The sequence below is a fragment of the Sebastes fasciatus genome, chromosome 9 (genome assembly GCF_043250625.1).
Source record: "Sebastes fasciatus isolate fSebFas1 chromosome 9, fSebFas1.pri, whole genome shotgun sequence".
Lineage (NCBI taxonomy): Eukaryota > Metazoa > Chordata > Actinopteri > Perciformes > Sebastidae > Sebastes > Sebastes fasciatus.
In genome coordinates, this window is record NC_133803.1 from 17,953,776 (window position 1) to 17,971,950 (window position 18,175).

The 18,175-nt window shown below is 39.0% G+C and overlaps 1 protein-coding gene across 1 annotated transcript in view; it reads left to right on the top strand.

Moving 5' to 3' along the window:
- eys (eyes shut homolog) overlaps window positions 1–18,175 on the top strand; it is a 206,291-nt gene that overhangs the window by 58,646 nt on the left and 129,470 nt on the right. Inside the window, exons 18-23 of the mRNA XM_074646369.1 lie at window positions 450–572; window positions 678–791; window positions 5,690–5,803; window positions 6,654–6,767; window positions 14,033–14,230; window positions 17,515–17,636. Coding sequence (XP_074502470.1) covers window positions 450–572; window positions 678–791; window positions 5,690–5,803; window positions 6,654–6,767; window positions 14,033–14,230; window positions 17,515–17,636 — 785 coding nt within the window. The remainder of the gene's footprint in view (window positions 1–449; window positions 573–677; window positions 792–5,689; window positions 5,804–6,653; window positions 6,768–14,032; window positions 14,231–17,514; window positions 17,637–18,175) is intronic.

Consider the following 18,175-nt stretch of genomic DNA (forward strand, 5'->3'; position numbering starts at 1 on the left):
GCAGGACTGTGATGCATTCAGGCTCTATTCAGTAAAAATGAGAATTGGGTGAAAGTAAATTATAATGTTATCATGATGTGTTCAATGTAATCTTGAAAGCACATGGGTCCTTTGGCAGGTGATAAAAACAAAACGGTGACCCATTCACAAAAACAGCTCCAAACCAGTGGTACTTACTGCTGTTTTAAAGCAGCATTTGAATTTTTGTCATTAATTGATAATACAGTAATTGTACATTTTGTCATGTACTTGTGCATTAGAGGGGAAAGAAAGAAAATCAGCTAATCAAATAGTTATTTTGCTCTTTAATAGTAATTATTAAGGACTAACCGTATGATTACTAGAGATATTTACTAGGCGATGTTATGTTACGTCCTACAGGCGTTACTTTAAAGGAATATCCTGTGACGTGGAGACATCCTATAGAATAACTTGTCTCCTCTCTGCAGGGTTAACGGGCCAGTTCTGTGAAATAAACATTGATGACTGTGAAGAAAAGCCATGTGGAGCCCTGAGTATTTGTAAAGACGCTCGCGGTGGCTACAATTGCTTCTGTGCACCTGGATTTATTGGTAAGTGAAAGCTATCTTGAAGTTATTCTTTGTGTGAGTTAAAGTGACATTTTATTCACAGAGGCAATGTGTCAACATGTTGTGCTCCTTTTATCCTTTTCTAAGGAAATAACTGCGAGATTGAAGTGAATGAATGTCTCAGCCAGCCCTGTCAAAACGGAGGCTCCTGCAGTGATGAACTCGACTCGTTCAGCTGCCAGTGTCTTCTTGGAATCACAGGTATTTTATAGACCATAGAGCGTTTCACATGTTAACATAAACAGTCCAGTTTATTTCCTGTTGTAGTGTATGTGAATGGCATAAGCTGACAGGGCGTAAACATGGACCCAAGCTGCTTATACGGTTTATACGCGTCTTACCATGACTGTTTGATTGCGCGACACTGCTCAAACTTTTATATGACAAATGATGAGTGGGAAGCAACTTCAGTGCATATACCATGTACTGTATATGCTTATAGTGTATACACGGATAGGGTGTCGAAGTTAAGAGGGAATATATATGTAATATTAATGCACTTCGACAATTTTTATTTAAAAGATAGTGGGGGAAGCTTGAATAATAATAAAACAAAATGATAGAAAATCAATTCTTTCATCTAGAAATTACACATTTGGTTGTAATAACAATAAGGGTAATGACTAAAAATGAATATGTGTCATGCCATTTGGTCTCAATGCATCTATATATATATTTTTTTTTTAAATACATTTCTAATTTTGCACTGAAACTTTCCTAGGAGATATAATTTGATTTGGATCACGGGTGGCTCTGATCAGAGTTCAGGAAAATCAAAGTGGTGAGAGAGCTCTGCTCACAGCTGAACTGTGGAAATTATATTAAAGTATTATATACCATTTCATGCTTGGGGCTGGATCTGAGGAGTTTCACTCACTTTACTTAATGTTTTATAGTCTCAACTCTTGTTCTACTTCTCCTTAAACTATAGGTGGTTCTATAAATGTATTGTAGCAGGTGAATTATATATACTGTACGTACTACACTCTGGCTGTCAGTCTGCACATTGTTTTTAAAAATTGATGACAACAAACTATTTTTCGATTACATTCCTTCAACCTTGATGCCTGTCAATAATGGAAACCTTTTATTGAAGCACTAGTAACTGAGGAGCCACGGGAATCCCATCGGGGCCATATTTTTTTATATGAAGGTGGAAACGCCTCGGTTGTCTCTGCTCAGTGTTTGGCAGGTGATGTGATTTTAATTGTGAAGGTATCTTTGATTGTGTGCATCTACTGTAGTTAAAATCACAGTTGATATTAGAGAGAACTTTTTTGAGCATCTAAACAAAATAGAATATATTGATTATAAAGTAGTAGTCTTATTATGTTTCTATCTGCAAAGAAAATGGTGATTTTTAAAAATGAATGTGATGAGATGTACCATTTATGATTTATGAGATTTATATTGTAAAAGTAGTATTTTTTTATCAACAAAACTAGCACTCAAAAGCTCCGCTACCAGACCATAGAGGCTGACAGAATTAATACAATTATAGCAATTTCAGTTTAGCTGGACCCCTAGTTGTTCTTAAAACACAATATTGAGGCTAAAATGTAATGTTTATCTTTAGGGTGGTGGGTGGCATGGAGTCATTAAAATCCAAAGAGTTTATCCCTGTAGGAGCAACAATATGTTCAGCAAATTGCATGGTATTTCTCTGTTAAATTATACTTTTGTGCAAGTAAAAGAAATTGGCCTGATTAAGGCACCAGTTTGAAGGTCAGTGGGGTCACATAGACATTAGGAGTCATCCACTGCGGACCAGATTTAATGGAAATCCCAAAAATATTTATTTTTGATATCTTGTGTACAAAGTTGGCTATTGACTAACCAAAGATGAAGATGGTGTATATCCCAGTGATAAACTTATTTAATTTACTTTGACCATTATATTTGTTGGCACTAGAGGAAACTCGTGGAGCAGTAATCACTCCCTTGGAGCCATGAATGTGCATATACCTGGTTTCATGGTGATCTGACCAGTACTGGGGGAGTCTTGATTGCTTTTTGTTGCTAAAGGCTGGCCCACACTAAAAGATTTTTCAAATCTTAACAGATGTTGAAAATGACCCCACACATAATGACATGTAATGTTAAATTTAACAGTTTTGTTCCTATAGTGTGTGATGAGCAACGAATTGGCCAAAACAGCACATCACACGCTAACAGATCCCATTCATGAAGAACAAGAGTCCCGACTAAAAAAAAAAGGAAATCTTGCGAAATCTCTCGTGATCAAACGTGACTTTATAGTGTAAACAAACATGGCAGTAAGAATTAGCAGTTAGTTTTTGCACTACTTTGTAGTGAAAATTGACGATGAATGGATGGATGAAGTCATAGAGACATGTTAAATAAACACTTGTGTTGTTGCCACAAATCAACAAGTTTCTCCTTCATTTCTGAGGTCCATCTTACTACTACTTTATGCTTCGCGTTCTGCATTAGCTCATGCATTAACTACGGCCGCCATGCCGCCGGTGGTTGTCCTTCTGCTTCAGTCAGCTTGGTTCTCAATTGGCTATCGTCCTTACCCACGTGACTGCGTCATCAGCTGTCCTCAGGGTTCCCCACAACAGGATATCCGATCGATGAACTTCCGAGCCGATCGGGGGATGTAAAAAAACACTCTTACCATACCTCACACCACAGGAATATCTGAAAAGATAATCTTTGGTACCATAAAAAATCTGGGCTTTGCTGACGATTGTCGAGAGGGGGGAATCAAATCGGTCCCAAAATCGGCTTGATTCTCATGTAGTTTGTGCCCAGCGTAATGGTGTAAAGAAAAATCTCATTATAAAATGCATTTGCAAAGATAAACTGTTCTAGTGTCTATTCTGAGAATAGACAGAGACAAATAATGATGTGTATACACACAGCACTTAAGTGAGCAAACCTGCTGCAATGGGTTTGCGGAAACTGCACTTCTGTTAGTAATAAGTGGATTTATAAAAATCATTGAATGACCCCAGAGTCTTTCAGAGATATAAAAATGTTTTGGCTATGTTGAGCATCAGTATTAACAACATCTCTCAGTGTTTGAGCCGTGAACTTGTGCTAACCTTCAGGCCACATCCAGGCCTCATACGGAGGAGATGAGGTTATACAACAACCTCTATTTAGACCTTTATAGTGTTACAAGAGCAGCAGCAAACAGTACACTGTGATTACATGGAGTGTTGCTGTAATTCAAAGACCACTTCTCACTTTGGCATTTCACGCTATATAACCGCCTCCAAAGCTTACAGCGACTTTGAATGTGTGAAATTGTGATAATGCAAAAAAAAAAAAAATCACCTTACGGCTTGGCTTGTGTGCAGCTGATCTGCTTTGTATTTTCAGAGTAAACAAATGAACCAAAAGAATAATCCTATATTGCATGAACAATTTTTTTGTGTCATAATACAATATAGATAGAAATCAGCTACATAGACTAACAGTACAGTTATTTAGCTTTTAAAAGCTGGATTTAAAGCTCCTATTTGTTGAATATCCAAAACAAAATGTCAGTGTCAAATTAATTTAGCTATCATAACAGTAAAAAAGTGTTTATTCCATGTGTCGCAAAAACACGCACGCAAACTATCAGGCGGACTTAATTTTTGTGACAACTGTCTTAACATACTGCAACCAAGGGATTGAAGGTGTCACCAGTCATCAAATTTCTAATTCTACACAAAGAGGCTTTAAGTCAAACGCAACATATATTTTACAAAGTTAAGGGAAAGTGGAAAACAGAGCATGAGTCATAAAATGTTACAAATCAGTGCTGCAGTATGGTATTTTTTGCGTGTGTCGTGTGTGTTCAACTTCAACTCTCAACTTTATTTGTCCCCAAAGGGCATTTGATTTTGCAGCTGAGAGTGCAACATGAAACAAACATAAAATCAGTCAGAGTAACGCAGACTTGGAACAGCAATAACAACAATACGTGATGACTACCAGGTCATCCTCCGAGTATGACCAGCAGCAGAGCATTATAATCAAGATCAAAATACGTCCAGTGGCAACAACATAATCAGAAATCAACATGAACATCATCCTACAAGTAGGCCTAAATATTCCTGATGCACTGTGGGGATGAATGATGAAGAGCGTGGTTGGGACATGATGGAATTTGCCCTGTTTACCATCTGGGATTGCTCACCCCGGTCACACGAAAAGGCATGTGAATGACACGATAATGCGCAAGGCAAAAGCGTATAATAAGAACATCGTTCTTGCTTTAGGCGTGTCATTTTCATGCCATATAGTCGGTACTGACTGCAATGTAATGACGTAGAATAAAAGGGGAGAAGGACCACTAATGGCAGGCAGGCAGGTGGGAGGGGGGGGCTGGATGGGTCCAACAAACACAGGACTTTCAACCAGGAGACTGGTGTTTGATACCGGTGTTTTGTTTTGTAAGTTGTGTTAGTGACGTTTGTCATGTGTTGTCCGTAGTGATGTTGTATTGTTTCCATACATAATTTACTTGGGTTACGTACTCGGCGAGGCAAAACCATAGACTGTATAAAATATGGTCGTAGTCTCAGTGATGTCACCCATAGGTTTCTGAAGAGTCTTAGTGGAGCTCAAAGTGGGTGGCTCCATTCATCGCCATATTGGCAGTGACGACACAGCCTAACTCACAGCTAATCCAAAAATGGGCAAAGAGATGGATCGTTGGTGGAGCTGAGGCGGCCCCAGGAGACGCAGCAGAAAAGATATCAATTAGCCAAACTTTAAGCCTTAAAATAAAATAAACGGGTGAGTTATATAAAAATTCACTCCCCCCCGTACAGAGATATTAGCTATAGAGACCAAAACCATTTTTTTGTATCAGGCTGTGAACATGTTTATTTCTGCTGTGAAGTCTGGCATTTTAACATGGGGGTCTATGGGGATTGACTCTCTTTTGGAGCCAGCCTCAAATGGCCATTCAAAGTTTTTGGCACTTCCGCGTTTGCTTTATTTCTCAGCACAAGAGGTTGCCGCTTGGCTACAGCAGGATACTACGATGGACCACCTGTAATTTTGCTGCTTGCATTCACTATTTTAGCCAGTGCCTTCTTGGATGACTGACTCTTTTAAATCTCATGTCTTTACAGGGAACTACTGTGAGGTCAACACAGACGAGTGCATGTCCTCACCTTGCCTGCACAATGCCACGTGCGTCGACCTTGTTCATGGCTATGGATGCGTCTGTATGCCTGGCTTTACAGGTTAGTGGATGCACTTTTTGTATTTGGGTCTTTTTTTACACATTTAGACAATGACATCTTTAATCATAAATCATGTACTGCCATTAAAACAAGTACATTTTCTAAGTGAAGTCAGCAGCTCGTCTTTATAGTATAGAGATAAAACGGAGGTTTAATTCTTGTGCACATTTTGAAGTCTTTCCGAATAATGATTTCCCTACATGTGGTGCTGTGATGTCAACTGTTAAAAGCACAAAGATGAATAATGACTCTCAATTAAAACAAAGATCGTGTGTTTCCACCCGTGAAAGTTTCTTAAGAATTGCTAATAATTCCCACAGAGTCAGATTCAGTACTTTACAAACAATACAACGGTTGGCAGTGCTGAATCGTGTGATTTCAAAGGAGCTGGTTTCTCTTCTTTTAAAAAAAAAAAAAAAAAATCCCTATGAATAATGTTTTAAAGAAAACTTTTTTGAATAAGAAATTAAATCTGAAATGAAGTTCTTGCTGTGAGGATGTTTCATACTGTGCTGCAGCACCGTAGAGAGCCCTCTCTGGTATTTTAGCTGTATTCAGCACTACTTCCACCTTTCCACATCACCTGTGTGTCTAGTATTAAGATCAAGATTAAAAATAATAATAATTTACAAAAAACCCTAACCCAATTTTAGGTTCATGCTGTCTAATATATTCAACCTCTGTTTATACCCCAATGAAAGGTTGTGGTTGCTCTAAAGTGATGCTAAGCAGCTGCCTGTAATATATAACTGCACAAGCTGTGATTTGACGGTTTTATAAGAGTCAAACATTTATGCCAGCGACCCTTTGACACAACGTATTTATCAATCTGTGTTCTTTTCTGTCAAAGGTGCCGACTGTGAACTTGACATTGACGAGTGTGCTTCATCTCCCTGCAAGAATGGAGCCACTTGCATTGACCAGCCTGGTAATTACTTCTGCCAATGTGTGGCTCCATTTAAAGGTAATGAGCACCGAGGGAATGGGGACAAAAAGCAAAGTTAATTAACTCCACATACTATCATTTTCACCTGTCTGAACTCACTTCACATGTCTTGACGAAATAGAACATCTTCATTTTCTACCTGTGGTTAAAAAAAGAAAACTGGAGTCATTAGTGAGATGTAAGCTACGGTGGGTGCTTCTGCCACACAAGTGGCAAATTCCATCATTTAGTCAGAGGAGCTTTGCATGTCAATGGAAATCAAAATGTTGATGTGTGATTTGGGGTAAAGGAGGATTTTACCAAAAAAGGGAAAGAGATTCAAACTCACTTTTTTCTCTTATTTTACAAGACAGGAAACCTGATTTAAAGAATGATCAGTTTGTAGCCAAAACATGGATCTAGTTTTCATAATGACATTTTATAATGGCCATAGCTAAAGTTAAATTGTTCTAATTGTTCTAATTTAATTATTTTATTACCACAAATGTATGTATTGATTTACTAAGTTTTTACTAGGGCTGTCAAAATTAACGCAATAATAATGCTTTAACGCTAATTTGTTTTAAAGGTCACCTATTATGCAAAATGCACTTTTCCATGTCTTTTAAACATCAATATCTGTCCCCAGTGTGTCTACAGGCCACCATAGTATCATAAAAGACCATCCTCTCTCTTTTTCTCCTCCTCCGTTTGTCCGGAAATGGGTGCAGAAAAAAAAATCGCTTTTTTTCCTTCTCTTCTGACGTCATTAGAGAAATGCAAGCCATGTAAGGGTTTCCTGGTCGAACCAGAGAGAACCTTCAGTAGCTGACCCCGGCCCACAGCGCGTCACTGTCTCTCCTCCTCAACCGAACTTGAGCAAAGTAGCTCCTACAGTTAGTCTGCAAGAACCAGCAGAACAGGCTTCATGTACTCCCATCATCTAAATATAACATGTTCTTTCACAAAGGCTTTATGTAATTACACTGTTTAAACAGATGATATTTATATATTATATATATTTGATGTCATGCATGTAGCAGAGTACAGGTAGTAAATAGTGACTTGTAAGCAACACAACACATTTCTGTTTCACAGTCAAACTTTATTTGAGTTGACAGATGACAATATTAATTATTCACAGCATTTGTAATCATCTCACCTGTTAGTTAGTTATGTGACATGGTACAGGAGAAAGTCTTCAGCTCTGGTAAACTATGGTAAGCTAAGCTCCGGTGGTCTGTAGTCATGGTAACACAGAGACAGCTACTACTGTAAATAATATACCATTACTCTGATCTTCCATACATTTATCTTTTAGCAGAAATAATGAACTGACTACTGTTTCACATCTTCTATTTTCCACCCTGATGGTCGCTGTGTTTACACACCGTCTCATAGCGGTAGCATGTAGCTAACCCGTTAGCATGTAGCTAACCCGTTAGCATGTAGCTAACCCGTTAGCATGTAGCTACATGCTAACGGGTTAGCTCTGTATCTCCCATCTGCTCTCAGCTGTCTGCTCTCCTCTGGGATGATTCTGTCGGTCATTTCTCACAGATGGATCTGTAAAGACAGACGTAAAACAGAGTGTATGTTTACGGTTTACAGAGTTGATGCATGAGGTAAACACTGAGTTAACTAACAGAGCTATAAATAGTATTATTTACCTGAGAGAAACCGTCAGGAAAACCTGGAATCTGGACCGCAGATGTTCATCATGTGTCGCCGATTTCTGATCAGATTCCTCCGGTAACGTGCGCTGGGTGAAGTTTCTGGTTTATAAACTTTAAAGTGGTTTATAAGCTCTATTCTAGCTGCTATCTCTCCACTCATCTCTCTCTCCAGAGCTTCTCCGGGAGGGAGGGGGAGGGTGACGCTGTTGTTGTTGAGGAAGTTTGATTGACAGAAAACGCTGACCAATCAGAGCAGAGTGGGAGGAGACAGGCTGTGAATCAGTGGTTTTCAGACAGAGGCTGAATTAGGCTCTGAGGCAGGCAGACTCAGGCTGCAGTATGAGAAGAATAAAGGGTTTTTTGAACATTGCAGCATGTAAACATGTTCTAGTGCAACATTAAAATACATCTATGAACCTGGAAATGAGCATAATATGTGACCTTTAACGCCACTAATTTCTTTAAACGCGTTAACTAGAAAACCTGAGGAATCCATTGGTACCAACCATGTCATGGTAGCTTGTCGCGAAGGACACTCCAAAACTGGCATGGCCATTTTCAAAGGAGTCCCGTGACCTCTGACCTCGAGATATGTGAATGAAAATGGGTTCTTTGGGTACCTACGAGTCTCCCCTTTACAAACAGGCCCACTTTATGACAATCACATGCAGTTTGGGGCAAGTCATAGTCAAGTCAGCACACTGACACACTGACAGATGTTGTTGCCTGTTGGGCTTGAGTTTGCCATGTTATGATTTGAGCATATTTTTTATTCTAAATGCAGTACCTGTGAGGGTTTCTGGACAATATTTGTCATTGTTTTGTTTTGTTAATTGATTTCCAATAATAATTATGTACATACAATTGCATGAAACAAGCATATCGGCCAACTCTTATGTTGATGAGAGTATTAAATACTTTAATACTCATTAAATACATTTTTAACAGATAACATTTTTTCAATTAATCACATTTAACTGTGGACAATCATGCGATTAATCACAATAAAATATATAAATCGATTGACAGCCCTAGTTTGTACACAATACTAGTAGTGTATTACATTATTATTTATTCATCTGTAGATCATACTTTACTGTCAGTAATCAACTAAACATTTATATATTGTATAAATTAGCACGTTTTGGTTATCCGTATTTAACACAATAGGAATGTGTTACTTTAATTGAAAGAAATATTAAATTAGGATTTAATCAGTAAATTTAGCATGTAGCTAATACTACACCACTTGTGCTTTCATAAACAAATGATCAAAAGTAAAACATCTTAAATGACGAGACTCTACCATGAAGGAACTGTCAGTGGATAAAATTCTAGTTGTGAGATTTCACCGGAGCACAAAGGGCTCCATCTTTAATAAATGTGCATTAATCCAGCCAGACTCCTCATAGACGCGCTCATCCTAACAAAACCGAGCAACCAGTCAAGAAGGACCTTGGTCATAACCCAAGGACCACTCTGACAGATCTAATGAGCTCGCTGGCTGTGTGCTCTTTCTGGAAGGACAACAGTCAGGGCAGCACTTCACAAATCAGGCTTTACGGTGGAGTGGCCGGGAGGAAATGACTCCTGAAAAAGGCACCTGAAATTTACAAAAAGGCACTTCAAAGACCGCTGACGACGTGAGGAGAAAGATTCAGAGCGCTGATGAAAATGAACATGGACGTCTTGAGCTGTAATTCAAAGCACGGCAAAAATGAGGCACAGTTGATTACCCATGTAACACCGTTCCTTCCTACTGTAAGGCATGGTACTGGCCACGTCGTGATCTGGTTGCTTTTCATAGTCAAAGATAAAGGGAACTGTAAATTAAAGCGAATGCAAGTACACTATAAGAGAGTCTATAATAACGTGGGATCATTAAAGCAACCGAGGACAGTATTTTCAGGTTATTCTAAGTTAATCACTCCGTTCCCATTCTGCACAAATCACTTTGTAGCTGAAGATTTCCAGTGCTGTGTCAAAGCTACATCTTATAAAAGCAGAAGCCTTGGTTTGTTCCAGATTAGTGTTAGACCCAATCAGCACCTCATTCGTTTTCCTCAATCACACATTTTGAGAAGCAAAGTGTGTTTAAAGCAAATAAATGATTTGTTTTCTTTGATTTAATCACAGCTCCACTCTTTCTACAAGTCTGGTAGTATCTACAAATGGCAGATAGCCACAGTACAAGTACGATAATACTAGAATGAGGGACTTTGCAGTGGAAACTTTGCTGTACTCCAGTCCTGAGGCCTTACTAAGCCTAAACAATTCTAGTGAGGAGTCCCAGCTTAGGAGTGATTTAGGGAATTTCTCAAGGAAAGGACAGAAACTTTGACCTCAGTGAGGAGGTGTGGTTGACCCAATCATAGACATATATACCGTACATAGACGCCGCATTGACTCCTGGATCGTACGTCAACATGGGCGCCATATTGGACCTGGCAAGACTGGCCTGTAACCCTATACAAGTGAACGCCATGTTATGATTTGAGCATATCTTTTATGCTAAATGCAGTACCTGTGAGGGTGTCTGGACAATATTTGTCATTGTTTTGCATTGGTAATTGATTTTTAATAATAAATATATACATGCATTTGCATTAAGCAAGCATATTTGCTCACTCCCATGTTGAATACTTGACAAATGACCCTTTAAGGTATTTTGAACAGGTAAAAAATGTATGATTAATTTGCGATTAATCGTGATCAACTATGGACAATCATGTGATTAATCACGATTAAATATTTTAATCGTTTGACGGCCCTAGTATCGATACTTAGATATTTTTGACAACACTAGCCTATTCACATACTGATAGTTGTTATATTTATTTGCTTATGTTTATTTACCATGCAGGTAATTTTAGTATTTAATCTATTTCATTAACTCACTGTCATTCAGCGTTTAGAGAATATTTCTCCTGCCTACTTTCTGCCATTTTCTCCTCTCTTAAGCCTTTTCAAAGTCCTCTCTCCTCCTAACAGTTTCTCACCTTAGGAGCTCTCCTAAGGGCTAAGATGCTTTGTGAATAACTTATCTTTACCTGGAACTAATTTGAACGGTTAGGGGAAATTCATAGAAAATGTCATCATTCTAAGAATTTTCTTCGTCACTCGGAGCGACTCTTTGTGCCAGGAAGCTTTATGAACACGGCCCCTGGAGTTTGTGAGAGCTGCCGGGGACTCAAAAGCACTGAGACCTGCAAACAGCTGCAGAATGGGTTGTTGATTCTCAATGAGATTGGCAGGCCTGGCAATCATTTCACACTACAGAGAGTGATTTGATTCAATGTTTATATCAAAATATGGCCCCATGGAGCTGTAATACCACTCACTTCTTATACAATGAATGGTTAAGTAAGCATTTGGAAAGCATTGTGTGTTTGACATCTATAGTGCTGCCACTTCTTTCCTAAAGAAAGACTGTTCCCTGCGTACTGCATGACTGGCAAGCTGTTATATAATGTCATGAGTATTCACAATATTAAAGTACCAAATTTCAATATTTCCACCAAGTTTCTATGTAATATGCTGACACAGCTAGAACTGAACTTTAATCAGCTGTGGCTACTAACCTGCTGGCTCAGCCAAAAGCAGTCTTATATATACACTTTTGAGCAGAACCCATTTGGGTTTAGCAATTCCTCTACAAAATAGGCAGCTGATGATTGCTGATTACTCATTTTTCGCAGCAATTTCTGTAAGAATGTCCTAATAATGTTTTTTTTTCTCGACATGTTTCTTCATGTGACTCTTTTACAGAAATTATCAGAGGTAACCATGTTATGCGTTGTGTTATTTAACGTGCATTGCCTGGGCGTATTAATGTTCTGCGCTTGCTTTGTTAAGATCATTTGTGGCTATGTATGCTCTTCATTTCTTTCCCTTTGTTTGTCTTTCATAACGTTTTCATTTGTGTTTGAGAAGAGTGATTTTCAGAGACAGATTCATGCATGTTCTGAATATAGTGATGTCTGGCATTTCAATTTAGTCTGTACGGTTCTAGCAGTTTACTAAAACAAAGTGACTGTGAAAGCTGCAGTGGGTAGAAATGGAGCAAATATGATTTTTAAAAAAAGTTATTTTTGTACGCTGTATTGTGAACAACAAATCTGTGTTGAAATCAACAGGAGGAGATTTAATAACATTATCTGTTAGAAGCTGGTGGGCAGCACTGTCCTGCTTGGTTAAATAACGGAGCTATTAACGTTAACGGAGGTGCCATTGAGTTACAATTATGAGGCGTTCAAACTCTGCTCTCAATAAAATGACCATTGATGAAGGTAAATTCCAACGTTATCATGATGTGTTCAAATGTAATCTCGTAAGATTAAGTTTTTGGCGAGAAACTTGAATAAATCCATTTGTTTGAAGGATATGTTTTCACAGTAATATAATAATAGAGAGGGAATTATGACCTGTTTAACTTCCTAACAACTTACCACGTTTTTTTTAATCAAAGCAAATATTTAAATAATCATAATCATTTGAATTGTGTGTTTTTATGCAAATAACAACTATATATGACAATAACAAAGTACAATACAGTACTGTGTACAGTACCCTCCCTCCCCCAAAACTATGGTGTAATTCGAACACTGTAATTTACCATGCATATAATGTTTTTTATGTAAAATATATTGAACATGAATGACATCAGATCTAAAATGTGATTCCTTCATTTATCTCATCGATTTCAAAAGTGGAAGATGTCTGAGTGGCAGGCAAAAAAAAATACTCTCAGACCCTGCCCGGCAACCATGTTGAGATCAGTTGAGGAAATACCAAGCACCGCCCACCAGCCGGAGCACAGCTAATAGGAACGCTCTATCTCTGAAATAACCTGTGGTTGGCCAAAGTCTGAAAACAGAGTCAAGAGGAGGTGCAGAAGTTTAGTTTTCTCTCAGAACACTTGAATTACAATCTGATGAAAGGTTATTATGGAATTTTTGCCCAATGATGCCAAAAATATTCTGCCTACTACAGGTTTAAGTGACACAAAAATTTTAACTTTCAGTCGTGCATTAGTAGTGAAATGGTGTGCTGCACAGCCACTGGAGTGCTTTTATGAGCTGTTTTAAATCAGCATGGAACAGGACTGCTATTCATCTGGTAATTGTTTTGTCACAAGCACAAAACCTGTAATATTTTAGGTACTACAATAACATCAGCAATTTAATTTCTAATGTTCAGCCACTGAAATGGATGAAACAGTCCTAACATGTTTCTAAAGCAGCATCCATACTTTATATCTGTGAGGATAATCTTATTGCAAATATTATAATTTGTGTTCATCATTTTGGTTCTGTTTAAAAAAAGGAAAGGAAAGTGGCTTCTTTTACAGTAATTTTGATTGATATAAAAATGTAAAAAGTGATTCTGGATCAGCTTCTGCTGGAGCATATATAAATATTCCTGTGTGTCTCTCTCCGTTGGTCTCTCTTTTTAATGAGTGAGCTTGACACAGCATGCAATCCACCACATGGACTGGTTCATGGAAACATACAACAGCAGTATAACCTTTAACAACCAGGTTTACAGTCCCATTGCATTTCTAGACAGATTGTTGTGTTGTTGTCTGCTGGTTGATTCTCCTACATGTGTTTCTATGCCTCGCTCCAGGTCATAATTGTGAGTTCCTACCCTGCGAGGCCAGCAATCCGTGCGAGAACGGTGCAGTATGTGTGGAGGAGTTGGATCCGGACCGTTTCCCTTTGGGTTTCCGCTGTCACTGTCGCCGGGGCTTCACTGGCCCCCGCTGTGAAATCAATGTGGATGAGTGCGGCTCCAGCCCCTGTTTTCACGGCTTCTGCTATGATGGTGAGAAACCGCCTATCTTGCCAACGTGCTTAATAACAGGCACTTAAGATGGAATAAAACCTCCACACGCACACACACACACACACACACACACACACACACACACACACACACACACACACACACACACACACACACACACACACACATACACAGTGAATCTGTCCAATTTCGTTCTGCTCACTTACAGTCTGACAGGCAGTTTTCAATTAGGTCACGATTGCAGCTAATACGAGTGATATGAGAGTGAGTTATTCCATGTGATGTGAGGATCTAGGACATTACCTGCTGGAGTGGGCTTGATTAGTTCCTTAACACAACTGTAACAGGAAATCAATTAAGCATCAATGCTGTGTTGTAATTTTAATAATGGATGATAAATGACAACATTCATGCAATCAAAGGCAGAATATTGTTTTTCTTCTCGTGGCTATCCGATGAGATTTCACCCCTGTGTATTCCATCTCTCGCATAAGTGATTAAAAACGCATTGATCAGAATAATAGTCTTAAAGTTAAGGATTATTTATCACCAGTTGGTCAATGATTGTAATGTTAATTAGTTTTATTAGTTTTACATTTATTGTGAAGGACAAAAATTTAAAAACGGCACACATTTCCGTGAAATGTTTTGCTTTAAGATGACTGTAATTACTGTGCAGTCAAATTAGATTTCCCTCAGTAGCAAAATATTATGCTGTCTTAAAGGGCCAGTGTGTAGGATTTTGTGGCATCTATCAGTGTGGTTGCAAATTGCAACCAGTTGAGTACCCCTCCGCTCACTCCTCCCTTTCCAAGACTGCGGTAACGTGAGCCGCCGAGTGCAAAACCGTGGTAACTCAGTAACTCAGAGGCAATCCTTACCTTAATAACACTACTTTAGGAGCAATGGAAGTCAGACAGCGGTGGCGATGCCACGGTTTTGCATAGGCCTTATAGGCGGTCAACTAGGGCGCCACCTCCTGGGGAGCGCTGGTCGTCCTCTAAAAGAAAATATGAATTAAATAGATAAAAAAAAAATGCCAGTGGGCGCTCTTCATCATTTTCTGCATTGAGATAACAAATAAAAAAGAAAGAAATACACTTTTCACCCCTGTAACTCTTGTTGAAGTGAAACTGACTTTTAAGCCAACAATTTCAGGCACCAATTATTTTTTTAAATGATAATAAATACAGTTATTTATGAAAATAGAAATCTTCATTTTTATCTTAAACCCATTGTGATGTCGATGTGTGTTGTGGTTTACGGGGCTAGGGCTCTTGGGGTTTTGACCCCAACCCTAAGGCGGGGGCTCTAAAATGCAAATTTTGCGTAGGGCCCAAAAGGGCTAGAACCAGCCCTGGGAGCAACATGGGGGACTCCGTGAAAAGGACCCGCTCCCTATGTAGATATAAAGGGCTCATTCTAAGCTAATGAAAACACAACAATTCTTGATTATACACTAATGAAAACCTAGTTATGAATATTATATTCCATTTCTGGCAATAGATCCTCTGAAATGCTACACACTGTTCCTTTAATACCTTCTAGCCTTCGTGGCATTTCAATAAACCCTGCCAATGTTGTTTCGACTGGCTCATGCCGGAAAAAAACAGTGATGGCAGTGGATTGCTATCCAAGAGTATCCTATCCTTCACTGTGCTACAGTAGACCTCGGCCAGCTGTCTTGACTAATCTTCAGTGCAGCCAGTTCACCTTAGGTTAGTGAGGCAGGCCTCTAGGACCTATTGGCCGGCGCTCAGCAGCAGCCAGCCAGCCACCAGGGAGAGCACTGCGTAGCCACAGTGGCTGAGATGAGTAATGCTGCTGCCACCCAGGACCTAAAGCATTTAATGAGAGTAATAGCAGCTACACGCACCAAGACAGAGTGACAGCATAGATTACGTGGTAAATCTTTGGGATAATGAAGAATCCTGGGACCCTGACTGGGGAAGTAATAAATTCACTCCTGTAAGAAGTGCAATTACCTCTGTCACTGGCTGCCTGTACACCAGTGTTGTGTTGGAGAAACAGAATGATGCATCCCGCTTTAACGTCATTAATAATTAAAGAGGGGAAGGAATGGATTATTCGACGTGGGAGATTCTAACTTCTGATGGAAGGAATTGGCGCATTTGTAACATCTGAATAAAGAATGGCCCTCTCTCCCACTGTTGTACTTCTTTCTCCGCTCATTCGGTGTGTTGCAAGTGTGTTAAGCCTTCATTGAGGGGGAGTGGGAAGAGTACAGATGGAGAAAAGAAAAGAGACTGAATGGCCATTGCAGAGAGGTTCATTTAAAGATGGTTAGTGTGTCAAACTCTGTCAGCCTGATGTAGAGGGGGGTAAACTGTCACATAGATTTAGCAACAACAGGTTTGACTGACACCAGCACAATGCGTTTCTTTCTCTTTTTTAAAATCATTGTTTTTAATGACACTTAGCATCAAACATATGGTGCCTTCAAAAGGGGTCGTGTTCACGAGAAAAGTCCATATAAACGCCCCCCTCTTGTGGTATTCACAACCTTGTAAGTGGAATTACAGTTCACGAGTTGTGACGTGTTTATTGACGTCAGAAATGGCGGAGGCCTTGGAAGTTAATTTTTCGGTACATAATAAGTGCATATATTGTAATTTTATTCGTATGTTGTGTTTCTTCATAATTGTATAATGTTTGAGAAAATGTTGATATTGCCAACCGCCTCATCTTTTTTCTCCGTCATTATGCTTTTGCATTTCCTGCATTATTTTACCTGCTTGCTAGCTTGCTAAATTGCTAGCCTCTGTGGCTTCTAGATGCCGACAGTAGCGTTAATATTGCCGTTGCTTAGCAGCGATGTTCTCACGATGTTACCACTTGAACGCCGAGCTTATTGTGTACACGACGAAAATCTGGCCTGTGGGGTGTTACATAGTTAACCCAGTTTTCCGAACTTGACAAATGTAATTCCAATTTATGGTTAACATATGCTGTTATCTTTTCCATTTTGTAAATGTCCAAATGTCCAATGTATTTGATAAATATTTATCTCTTTTCAGCCATCCTTGAGTACAAAAAAATAAGGTCTTACTCTCCAGGGGTTAAATGACATCTGAAAATAACTTGTAAGGCGTTATGTGTCCCTCTCCAAACAAGGCGTCTCTTTCACTAGTCATATTCATTAAACGATGAAATCACAGTGGGTGATTGTGCTTTATAGTCGTAATCAGCACTTACCTGTGTAAAGATGTTGACCTACTGAGAGCAGAGTGAATTAATGTATGATGCAAGTTGCTGTAACTGTCCTACTGATCTTGTTTCAGTCGTGGACGGCTTTTACTGCCTTTGCAATCCTGGTTACGCTGGGCCAAGATGTGAGCAAGACATTGATGACTGCATGAACAGTTTGTGCAGCACCAACTCAGTATGTAAAGACCTCCATCTGGTAAGTACACAGTTTTTTTTTCCGTTTGGCAGCATAATGGCCTGATATAATGGCATTTAAAAGGCTTTAAAATGGCACAACGTCCTGTAAATCACTCTAGTTGGTAACTCATTGGAAAGCACTACAGTTTATTATACAATATTGACAAGGCACTGCCTATTGCCTTTGATGGCTGTCATGCAGTTAATGTTCAAAAGCATTTCTATTGCAGTAAAATGTAAACAACTGTGCAATAACATAAATGGCGATGTATTATTAAAAAGAATAAAATGCGGCTACATGGCTCTGGGCTCTGCTGCAGCTGTACAACGATCAGGTTTATATATTGTAGCAAATCTGGCAGGTTTTATTGGTCTTATTGGGAAATTTGCTCAGCAGGAGGAGATGCAAGTGTCAGGTGTCTGTCATCTGAAACGAGATAGGAACAGGAAATGTCTCTTAATGTCTAATAAATGAAGCGCATTATTTTATCTCCTAATAGACAAATCATGCCATTTATGCTATTTATGCCTTGTGGGCTGAGCTTTTAATTTGTCAAA